This window comes from Lontra canadensis, unplaced genomic scaffold (genome assembly GCF_010015895.1).
Source record: "Lontra canadensis isolate GAN:19392208 unplaced genomic scaffold, GSC_riverotter_1.0 scaffold18, whole genome shotgun sequence".
In the NCBI taxonomy this organism is placed as follows: Eukaryota; Metazoa; Chordata; class Mammalia; order Carnivora; family Mustelidae; genus Lontra; species Lontra canadensis.
In genome coordinates, this window is record NW_022631012.1 from 13,219,066 (window position 1) to 13,231,263 (window position 12,198).

The window sequence follows — 12,198 nt, forward strand, 5'->3', positions numbered from 1 at the left end:
CATGACCTTTGCCAAAGGCACAGGCTTTAACCCACTTAGCCACCCAGGCACCCCGGGACTTTATCTTTTATCAATACTAACATTATACAACAGTGGGCATTTTAATGTGCTATAGAAATTTATTGGTATTAGAGTATTATGTTGTGTGGAGGAAAAGAAAAACAGACTTTATACTTCCGTGAAGTGCTTAAAAATCTTAACATAATGGAGTAAAATGTAGAGATCTTTCTCTCCTCCTCACAGAAGGTGATACTTCAACACCAGTAAATTTCAAACACATTTAAAGGCCTACTGCCATATGTATACGAGTGCCCATTTCCTCACCTACTCATTATCATTGGATATTATCAATTTTTTAAAAAGAAATATTCGGCTAATCTGATGGGTGAAAGTGGTTCAAAAGGCTAATTCATATACTTTTGTTTTTTCTTACGTAATAGAAAATACTTTAGAGATGTCTGGAATACAACTTCTAGAATCATTGTAGGAGTCCTTTGGAATTTGTTGCATTGTTTTTGTTGCTTTCTGCTATTTTTTCCTAACCGAGTCAATTGTCATTGTCTTCTAATTCAAAGGTAGTCTAAAAAAAACAAAACGTTTTCTTTTCTAGCCTCTTTCACGCATCCATCATTAATTTACATGTCATCATTATTATTTGATTAATGAAACCGTATTGCTTTATTTTTAAACAGAACAGCGATAAAAGTGAAAATCTGTCAACAGCACCTAGTGGTCTGAGGAAAAGATTAATAGGTATGTATTTCTTTTGAAACTGAGTTTTTACAAAAAGCACCTAAACAAGGGGCAGTCCTGGTTTATGTTGGTTCTAGTCTTAGGCTCCTTGTTTTTTATCTTCGGCTGCCACTTGTAGAGACCTCTCTATGGCTCAGGCTTTTCATTTACAAAATAGGGGTGAAAATTGTACCAGCCCCGGAGTCGTTCTGAGAGGAATGGAAATAAAAGATGTCAAAAGTGCTTAATACAGTGCTTGACCTTGAGGTGCGTTTCACCGGTGTTAGTTGCTGTTATCTTTTAAATTTATTTTTTTAAAGATGTATTCATTTGAGAGAGTGCATGAGCAGGCGGTGGGGGGGATGTTGGGGCGTTGGGGAGACAGACTCTCTGCGGAGTGTGGAGCTCCAGAGCTCCATGTGGGGCTTCATCTCACCACCCTGAGACCCTTACCTGAGGCAGAATCAAGAGTGAGTCAGATGCCCAACTGACTGAGCCACCCAGGCGCCCCATCCTTTTTTTTTTTTTTTTTTTTTCCCCCAAGTAAGCTCTAGGCCCACCATGGGGTTGAACTCACGACCCTGAGATCAAGAATCATCCCTTTTAGAGAGAAGGTAAACTTCCTCTTCCTTCTCAGTCCCCACCAGACATGTAGAAGTGTACATGTCAATGAGGTAGAAGCGTTTTCTGGCTCCTCCTGCTACTTCTAACCCACGCATGTGCCGTGGGCAGCAGTCAGTATAAAAATGACTCTGCTAAGGTATATGTGCTCCCAAAATCAAATCCTTTTTTCTCTTCCTTTAGACCTGTGTGTTATTATATGCGGACTCTAGATATTCTGAAATGTGTTGTTTGAAATTGATACACTGATTTGGCTTAAGAACTTTCTTATTTTGGAAGTTAACTTTTTATAAAAGTTTTATACTTACTTTGTTGAGTGTAAAATAGTTTTATTCTTCATGAGTGTAAAACTAGCTTTATTATTTCTGGGGAGTAGTGGAGGTTGCTATGGTTTGTTTAAAAATAAAATGCTTGTATCAGCTCTGGGATGGAATGTGCCTGTCTCTTAGTAATACTTAGAATAGTAGCTACCATTTATTGAGTCAATTAAGGATGGTATTTTTTGTATAGGCAGCGACAGAAAATTCTACAATAATGGCTTAAGCCGTAGACATATACTTATCTTACATCATGAAAAGTGTAGGGATAGACCATTCCATGGTTGAGGTAACTCCAGTGTCATAAAGGACCCAGGTTCTTCCAATCTTTTTGTTCTGTCACCAGCGTTTTTCCTCTTTCAGTTTGATGCTTCATATTGCAAATGGCTTTTTTACCTTTAAGCTATTGGTATAAATCAGTGGCTTTCCCTCCATAAGTGAGGGAAATATTTCCCAGAAGCTTCTAGCAAATTTTCCTTCAAGTTTCATTGATCAGAGTGTTGCATAGCCAATCCTAGTTGCAAAAGAGGCTGGGAAAACAAGTATCTGACAGAAGAAAAGATAATTACCACGATGATTTATTCCTTAGGGTGAGACACATTGCCACATTTTACAAAATGGGAGTTCGTTAGCAAGGAAGAAGAAAAAACGATACTAGGTACGATCGACAGTTCCTGGGTGTCAGGCATTCTTAGTTGCTTTGCATACCTTTCGTTGTGATCTTCACAACGGTTCATTATAAATTAGGCACTGTGAGCTTCATTTGAGAAATGAGGAAACTGGTGCTCGGAAAACTTTATATAATAACTAGCTCTGGGAAAATCAGAAAGTAATGACAAAACCAGGAGTGAAATTCTCTTATTTCAAAGTCCACGCGCTTTCCATTACCCTCCAGTGCCTCTCGTCAGACTCTCAAATTTTCCCACTTGCTTTCCCCCCACCAGTTCCAAGGTCTCATTCTGACAGTGAAAGTGAATATTCTGCTTCCAACTCAGAAGATGATGATGGCGTTGCCCAAGAACATGAAGAGGACACTGAGGAAGTCATCTTGAGCCAAAAGAGTCCATCTCAGAATAGAGCTATGTCAGCTCCTGTTTGCAAAGAAACACCTTCTAAGAAAATGAAAAGAGATAAAACAGTAAGTGGAGACTTTAACCTTAAAAAAAAATTGTGTACTTTCTTAAAGCTAAGCTACCCCAAAGAGATTCACTTTGGGGATCAACATAATTTTTTTTCTTTACTTCTGTATTTTCAGTCTTTCCCGTAAGTATGCCCATCTGTATTTGTGTCTGTTTCCGAACTTTCTGTTTTGCCTGTCTGCATTCATACTCATGTGTCAGTGCCACATGCTAAAGGTGACATCTCAGTTCAGTTGTATAAAAATGAGCTTTTAGGGGCGCCTGGGTGGCTCAGTGGGTTGGGCCGCTGCCTTCAGCTCAGGTCATGATCTCAGGGTCCTGGGATCGAGTCCCGTATCGGGCTCTCTGCTCAGCAGGGAGCCTGCTTCCCTTCCTCTCTCTCTGCCTGCCTCTCTGCCTACTTGTGATCTCTGTCTGTCAAATAAACAAATAAAATCTTTTAAAAAAATGAGCTTTTAAATAAATTTCAATTGGATAATTGGAAGCAAGACTTCTCAGTGAATACCTTTTTAGATAGTTTGGTTTTTATAACATTGTTGATATATTCAAGTCAATACAAGTGGTAAGCAAAGTGGCTGTGGGTCGTGTTGAGTTGTTGGGAAGATCACTGTAAGTGCCGTGGCCTGAGAAAAGGCTCATTACCTGGTGCTGTGTGTAAAGATTCAGGGGAGTCTAGGAAGCCTATACTGCTTGGAAGGTTTTCCATCCCTTCTCACCCCCATGGCAGTGAGTCCTGCCCCACGTCTGCCGAACAAGTAGCAAGCCATTTCACTGCAACGGTAAGCTGGTCTTTTACTTTATTGTCGATATCTTCCTCATTTCCAGTTCTTCAGCTGTTAAAGGATTTGTTAGAACTGTGCAAGGCAAAATGAAGGTCCCGATAGGAGTCTGAATGGAAATTTTATGTTGGAACTTAGGAATCGTTTTTGTGAACAGACTACTTCCATCTAGTCATTTCTTTAACTTTTATGATCCTAAGAGTTACTCCGTTTTACTACTAGAATTAAATGTCCTTGGTCCTTAATCTGTGGTGTTGCTTCAGAAAGAAAATAGTGCCAAATAAAGAATTCCACGTATCCTATTTTATCCTAATGTTACAGTCTAGTTTTGATAAAAACAAATATCTAGGGGCACCTAGGTGGCTCAGTCATTAAGCATTTGTCTTTGCTTCAGGTCATGACCCTGGGGTCCTGGGATTGGGCCCCACGTTGGGCTCCCTGCTCCGCGGGAAGCCTGCTTCTCCCTCTCCTACTCCCCCTGCTTGTGTTCCCTCTCTCACTGTCTCTATGTAAAATCAATAAATAAAATCTTTAAAGACAAAACAAAACAAAATCAAGTATCTAGGGATGCCTGGGTGGCTCAGTGGGTTAAGCGTCTGCCTCCAGGCTCAGGTCATGATCCCAGGGTCCTGGGATCGAGCCCCGCATCAGGCTCCCTACCAAGCAGGGAGTCTGCTTCTCTCTGCCCTGGCTCTTGGGCTCTTGCTTGTTCTCCCCGCCCACTCCACCCCAATAAATAAAATCTTTTGAAAAAATTAAAAATTCTTCAGAATTTTAAAAATATCTGAAACTAAGAATTGATTTTGCTGTATCTGCTTTCAGAGTGATTTGGTAGAAGAATATTTTGAAGCTCATAGCAGTTCAAAAGTTTTGACCTCTGACAGAACACTGCAGAAACTAAAGCGAGCCAAACTGGATCAGGTATGTTGTAAGGAATGTTGCTTCTATATTTTTTTTAAATTGTGAACTAAAAAGTACACTACAGGGGCGCCTGGGTGGCTCAGTGGGTTAAGCCTCTGCCTTCGGCTCAGGTCATGGTCTCAGGGTCCTGGGATGGAGCCCTGCATCAGGCTCTCTGCTCAGCAGGGAGCCTGCTTCCCCTCCTCTCTCTCTGTGCCTGCCCCTCTGCCTACTTGTGATCTCTATCAAATAAATAAATAAAATCTTTTTAAAAAATAAATAAAAATAAAAAGTACACCACATAAACAACAAATTTGAAGGGTGAATTTACACAAACTGAATTATTGTCCTGATAAAATGAAACACAAATTAAAGTGACCTGATAGATACTTCATTATATAAAATGGTAAATGGTTAACTTGATATCTGTTTGATGTACTATAATCAAAATTTTTTCTCTAAGTACTTTATTATTTCTTCAGGATTTATGATAATCATTAGGGCTATAGTTTCTTGGATATCCATGCAGCATTAATCTCTGTTATTCTTGAACTCACATATTCATTGAACTGCACACTGGTCATAAAGTAGACTGTGACCGGCCTCTTAGTTACAGACCTTGCAAAGAGCAGAGTGAATCTGCTTCTTGAAATTATGGCAAACATGCTCAGTACCGTAAGGTAACAAGGTTACCGTATACTATGATTCTGGTATCTTAGTTTATAAAAAATACCAGTTATACTCAGGGTTTTGATTGATCACCTCCCAGAGAGAAGAGAGAACCCATTTGAATGAGAAAATTTTTCAGTAGAAAGTGGGGTGGATAATCTGGGTCAAGAAGAGATTGTTACTGGCTCCAAGAGCATGGAGACTTAACTATTTTTAAACTAGAATTTTTGCAGTTTTCTAGGGTATACAGGGTTTCTCACAGACACAGAAAAGAGATATATAGAGGATAAGCTGCTGTGACCTAGAAGACATGATGCGATGTCATTGTTTCTGTTTTTGTCAGCTGGCTTATTCGTATTGCGACTCAGATCAAAGACTAACTGAAAACATGTCAAGAAACCAAACTATTTCAGGGAGGAGATGGAACTAACATCTGCATAGTGCATCTATTTCGATATAAGCAACATGGGAGAAGGGTGAATGAGTCTAGAGTCAAAGCAGGGTTTCGGGGCGCCTGGGTGACTCAGTGGGTTGACCCGCTGCCTTCAGCTCAGGTCATGATCTCAGTGTCTCTGCTTGACAGGGAGCCTGCTTCCCTCTCTCTCTCTCTCTCTCTGCCTGCCTCTCTGTCTACTTGTGATCTCTCTCTGTCAAATAAATAAATAAAATCTTAAAAAAAAAAAAGCAGGTTTCACAGGACTGAGATGCCGAAAGAGCTAAAATGAAAGGAACACCTGTTACCAGTAATGAGGGAAGGGAAGGTCTTGCACTGGCTGCAGACATAGCTAACCAACTCTACCCTTTAGTATTAAAAAAATATTTTACTTAAGGGATAGAATCATGGGAAAATGATAGCCCCAAGGTAAAATGCATATACAGCTTTTTGCTAGAGTTTTCTTTTCAGACAGTGAGCTATATTTGATTCACCAGCATGAATTTCTAAGTTTTGGGTACAGGGCAATGTACGTTCCATAGTTTATTTACGTTATTGTTTAAAAAACTTTGCCATACTGGGGCATCTGGCTGGCTCAGTCAGTAGAGCATATGACTCTTATCTTGGAATTGTGAGTTTGAGTCCCACATTGGGTGTGTAGATTACTTAAAATCTTATTCATTCATTCATTTATTATTTTAAGTCCTGTCCATGCTCTCACAACCCTGAGATCAAGAACCGACCTGAGATCAAGAGTTGGATGCTTATCTCACTGTGCCACCCAGGCACTTCCTTAAAATCTAGGGGCACCTACGTCGTTAAGCGTCTGCCTTTGGCTCATGTCATGGTCCCCTGGTCCTGGGACCGAGCCCCACATGGGCCTCCCTGCTCAGCAGGAAGCCTGCTTCTCCCTCTTCCACTCGCCCTGCTTGTGTTCCCTCTCTCTCTGTGTCTGTCAAGTAAATAAATAAAATCTTAAAAAAAAAAAAAAACCTGAAAGAAAAACACAAAACTTTGCTGTACTTATCAAAGATGGATTTGTTAGAAGAAGCTTTGGGGCTTACCTGGCTGGCATCCGTGACTCTTGATCTTGGGATCATTGTTGAGGGTAGAGATATTTAATAAATAAAAATTTTTTAAAAATTAAATGTTAATGAGGCATCTGGGTGGCTCAGTCAGTAGAGCGGGATTTACTGACTCAACCTCAGGTCTTGATCTCAGGGTCAAGAGTTCAAGCCCCATTCTGGGTGTGGAGCCTACTTTAAAAAAAGCAGCATCAGCTCTTGGTAGAGAAACAATGATAAAAGTTTATTTTACTAGTGATAATGGTAAATTATAAAGAACCTTTAATGTTTTCTGAGAATTCATATTTCACTGTTATAAGCTTTCACATTTCTTCAAATTTGTAGGTTTTTAAAAATCTGTTTGGACGAGCGCCTGGGTGGCTCAGTGGGTTAAACCTCTGCCTTCAGCTCAGGTCATGATCCCAGGGTCCTGGGATTGAGGCCCACATTGGGCTCTTCCCCCTCTCTCTGCCTGCCTCTCTGTCTACTTGTGATCTCTCTCTCTCTGTCAAATAAATGAATAAAATCTTTAAAAAAAATTTTTTTTTAAAAATCTGTTTGGATTTGTTGTAAAAGCTGGGAGGCAGGCTTAATCATCTACTTATGGTAATGATCTTTTTAGAAATTAAAGCCTTATATTTGGAATTTATAATCATGGAAATGGTTCTAAACAAAACTTGGGAAGTTCTTTACTGTTATATATTTGTCCTGAAAACGATGCTTAAAAATTTTTAAGAAAACAGGAGTGCCGGCGTAGCTCATTTGAGGGTCTGGCTCTTGGTTTTACCTGCGGTCATGATTTCGGGGTCATGGGATCTAGCCCCATGTTGGACTGTGCTCTGCACTAGGTGGGGGGCCTGCTTGGGATTCTCTTATTCCCTCTCCCCCTGCACTCATGTGCATTCTCTCCCTTGCTTTCAGACTCATGCTCTCTAAAAAAATTTTTTTTAAAGAAAACACTTAAATCATACTTGAAATATTATGTGTATTCTGTTAATGCACTCATTATGAAACCTGATTACAGTAATATTTCTACCACTGGCTTCTTCCAACCTCTACCTCTAGTGAAATATTTTTAGTTTGGACTGATTTTGATGTTTATGGTTTGAGAATGATTTTCTTTTCTTTTTTTTTTTTTTAAAGCAAACTTTGCGTAACTTATTGGGCAAAGTTTCTCCTTCCTTTTCTGCTGAACTTAAACAACTAAATCAACAATATGAACAATTATTTCATAAATGGATGTTGCAGTTACGGTATGTACTATCAACATTTCATACCCTTGTAAAATAACATATTTATATGTCTGTGTTAAAGCAGTTTAACATTGAATTTTCTTTTTGCAATCAACTTTTTGCAATATACTTTTTATATATAAAAATTTGAAAAAAATAGGTATTTTCCTAATTTTATGACTCATATGTAGAAATTTCATGTTGTATGACTCATCTCAAATTCTAGTTTTCAAGAAATGTGTCTAAATTTATCAGATGTGAAAGCCAATGGTAAAATATTCCTAAGGAATTCCTAAGGAATGGTAAGAAATTCCTAAGGAATTCTGTTACTACTTACCTAAGTATTTGAAAATCTATTTTGTCAAGATTGATATCAGTTACATTTAAGTCCAGTTTTCTACAGCAAAGTTCCTAAAGAGGATATAATATTTATTTTGATCTCATTCTATTTTCATGTACTATAGATCTTCAGAATTTTGTGATATCTGTCCTATAAACATTACTTTACCATTTTAAAATTGTTTCTTAGAATAGTTTCTCAGTTTTACCATTTTTCAGATACTTCAGGTTAAAATTTAAATTCCCATTAAAATAACCAGAAGAATTATTAAAACTTTTTTTTGCTATAATTACTTTTATTAAAAAGGATCTTAGTATAAGGAAGTGCTTAAAAAGTGTTCTATTGTAAATGTATACTCACGGTTACATGGTCACTGGAATAAGTAAGAAGGTAGGTCCACCAAGCAGTAAAAACAGAAATCGACACAATTTTCCCAATTGATCCTGGTTTTCTTTTGCCAATAATACATCAAAGGGTCATGCTTGTCTTCCTGTAAGTGTTTCTTACAGTAAGTGTTTCTTCCCAGTAAGTGTTTATAGATCTGTTCGTTATAAATTTGTAAAGTAGCTCTTCACTCTGATCCCATCCCCTACAGACCAGTTCCTCCTTCTAATAGGTCAGTTCTGATAACTTGTTCAGCTTTGCTTCCCAGCCTAGACCTCAGTCAGCTACTTAAGCAGAATTGCCAACTCTCTGAATTCCGCTTTTTTCCGCTGCTGCCACCTTGCTGATCTATGCGTGGGGGTCATTGCTTTTCTTCTGTTTCTAGGCTCCCCTGCGTTGCTACAGGGTGCCACGTAAATACTGTTCCCGACTGACCTCTATGAACGGTCGTGGAGTCGAGCTTTAGCTTGACCCATAGTGCTTGGTGTTCTGGATCTTCTGACTCTCTCGGCTTTGGTTGCTTTTCGCAGTGAAAAATTCCCATAGTTGTGTCTCTGGCCCAGCCCAGGTATCACTCCTCAGCAACAGATAAAGGTATCTCAGTGTATGTTGGAGGTTTCCAAGTGGATGTCCTATAAATAATTCAGTATACATAAAATTTAATTCCTCTTAAACCCATCATTCCCACCTGCCCCAGGAACCTGGCACAATGAATGTCTCCCCATTCATGGAGTTGCCTATGCCAAAAAAAAGTTATTTTGAAATACTCCTTTTCCATCACTTTCCACATCTAACCACTCCAAATCCTGTTGACTGGACATGTAAAGCTCCTGACAACTGTGATTTTTCTCCATAATACCTAATTCAAGTCCATAGTCTTTGGCGGTCGGTCTCTCCTTCTGTCCATTCCCCACGTTCAGCCAGTACTATCTTCCTAAAAATATCATGCTACTTTCCTACTTAGAACATTTCCGTTAACACCTGAGTAGTTGCTTTTAAATGGTCATTGTCCTTCAAATAAAGTCTACTTAATGTATTAGTTGACTTAACAAGACCTTTGTGGCCTGGCCTCTGCTAAACCTTTCCTGTTTAATCTATCAATTAAAACTCTGCTTCAGCCTGTGGAACCCTTAGTGCCTTGTCCCTGCTGTTTTCCCTTGCCTCCAGCCCGTGATCACTTGAGAGATAATAAAGAGCTGGAAAGAAAGCTCCCGAAGCTGGAACTGAAGTGTGGCGTGGACACAGTAAAGCTGTGCTTCTCCTGCGTATAAACTGGGAATTGGTGTAGTTACTCAGTTACCCTAGTCCTTTCCGTGTTCTTCATCAACTTAAAGAAACTAGTTGATTATAAAAAATTAAGAGGTACCGAACTTTAATGTCATGAATGCTATCTTTCCTAACAGCCTGGGGTTCAACATTGTGCTTTATGGTTTGGGTTCTAAGAGAGATTTACTAGAAAGGTTTCGAACCAGTGTGCTGCAAGATTCCATTCATGTTGTCATCAATGGCTTCTTTCCTGGAATAAGTGTGAAATCAGTAAGTTTCAAAAATGTTAAAAGGAGCAACATTATATCCCTGCCTGTCTGTACCCCCACATGAATGAGGGTGCTTCTCATTCCGGCATGTTCAAATTTTTTTAGCCTTTACAATAGGTAGGATTGCATAGTGCTTAAGATCATGTGTTTGGACTCAGGGTTCTAGCTTTGAATCCTCATCTCTGAATTTTCTACTTTGTAACTGATAAATGTATTAAGTCTTAGAGGAATGTTATGTTGTTTCCTATACCAAATATCAACTGTGCTTCTCTGAAAGACAGGATTATGGAAGACATTAGTTTTATTATGCTTTTGTGTCACTTTGCTACTCTGAAAGTAATAATATAAATAATAGTTTGTAGTTTTATAATGCATTTATTATAGATCATTTGTGTTTCTTCATCATTTGAAAACTAAACCTTTTGGTGCTGGCTATTAACCAGCACAGTATTCCTTTTAAAAAGTGCCTTTAATATTTGTATCCTGTTTTCTTTGATAGCTCTGTGGTATTCTAGCGTTTGCCATATTGGTGGGGGGTGATATTTTTGCTACCCTCTTACCTGTACATCTTTATTGTTCTCCCATGTTCCATTTTAACTATAACTTGGGCCAAAAAATGAATTCGATATCCTTAAGCACCAGTAGGATTTTTAAGTGGTTTTTCAGACTTGATGGGAAATCTCAATGCATTTTTAACTTCTAAAAAAGGATTGATTTCTTAGTTGTATTTATCCTATATGACAGAATAAGTAGTAATTGATGTACCTCTTGCACTTTTATGACATAGATCCTGAATTCTGTAACAGAAGAAGTCCTGGATCATATGGGTACTTTCCGCAGTGCATTGGATCAGCTAGACTGGATAGTAAACAGATTTAAAGAAGGTAACATGAAGTAGATGCTCTAGTTTTAGGGTGAAGCTAAGCATACACGTCTGCTTATTCATGTACAGATAGATGGTCCCCAACTTAAAATGGATTGACGTGCCATTTTTTGACTTTGTGATGGTGGAAAAGCAATATACATTCACTAGAAACCATACTTCCAATTTTGAATTTTGATCTTTTCCTGGGCTAGCCATATGTGGTACTATACTCTTCTTGTGATGCTAGGCAGTGACAGAGAGCCAAGGCTCCCAGTCAGCCACACAACCATGGAAGTAAATAACCAATAAACTTTTAACTATTCTGTACCCATACAACCATTCTCTTTTTTAATTTCAGTACAGTATTCAATAAATGACATGGGACTTTCAACACTATTGTAAAATAGGCTTTGTGTTTTTGCCCAGCTGTAGGCCAATGTAAGAGTTCTGAGTACAGTTAAGGTGGGCCAGGCTAAGCTATGATGTTTGGTAGGTTGAGTGTATTAAATGCATTTTTGACTTATATTTTCAAGTTAGGATGGGTTTATTGGAACATATCCCCATCTGAAACCAAGGAATATCTGTATTATTGTATCCAAAAATGTGGGTTATTTCAATAATACTACTACTCTCAATGCTGATTAGGTTTCTCTGAAATAATTTGTCCTTTCTGTGAAGTTTTTCTGTGAACTTCACTAATACCTAACAGGAAAGAATTGCTCATACTACCCTGAATTTGTATAACCCAAAGCCTGTTATTTCAGAATAGTTCTCAGGTTTTACTTGGTCCGTGTGAAATGCCCCCAGGTGATAGATGCATCCTTGGTATTTTTATATTGTTTACTATTTTTATGAAATATTTTTATCTCTTTATTTGGAGTAAATATCATTGCATTTGAACAGTTTCATACACTAAAATCTGTGGAATGGAAAGAAACATTATTGTTTTTCATTTGGTGTGAATGTTTTGGCTATGTGAGCATATCAGAACATGAAAAATAAAATTATTTAGGGTCCAACAGTTGCCACTTAGCCACTAATGAATTAAAAGGAGTGGGGTGCCTGGGTGGCTCAGTTAAGTGTCTTACTCTTGGTATCAGCTCAGGTCTCAATCTCAGGGTGATGATTTCAAGCCCTACATTAGGCTTCATGCTGGGCATGGAATCTACTTAAAAAAGGGAAAAAAAA

The 12,198-nt window shown here is 38.5% G+C and overlaps 1 protein-coding gene across 4 annotated transcripts in view; it reads left to right on the forward strand.

Moving 5' to 3' along the window:
* The window catches only part of ORC2 (origin recognition complex subunit 2), a 43,258-nt gene that overhangs the window by 22,728 nt on the left and 8,332 nt on the right, over positions 1-12,198 (forward strand). For all 4 annotated transcript variants that reach the window (XM_032860103.1, XM_032860102.1, XM_032860105.1 and 1 more), the window contains exons 8-13: positions 693-753; positions 2,615-2,808; positions 4,411-4,509; positions 7,798-7,907; positions 10,014-10,146; positions 10,933-11,029. In XM_032860103.1, the coding sequence (XP_032715994.1) occupies positions 693-753; positions 2,615-2,808; positions 4,411-4,509; positions 7,798-7,907; positions 10,014-10,146; positions 10,933-11,029 (694 nt within the window). The remainder of the gene's footprint in view (positions 1-692; positions 754-2,614; positions 2,809-4,410; positions 4,510-7,797; positions 7,908-10,013; positions 10,147-10,932; positions 11,030-12,198) is intronic.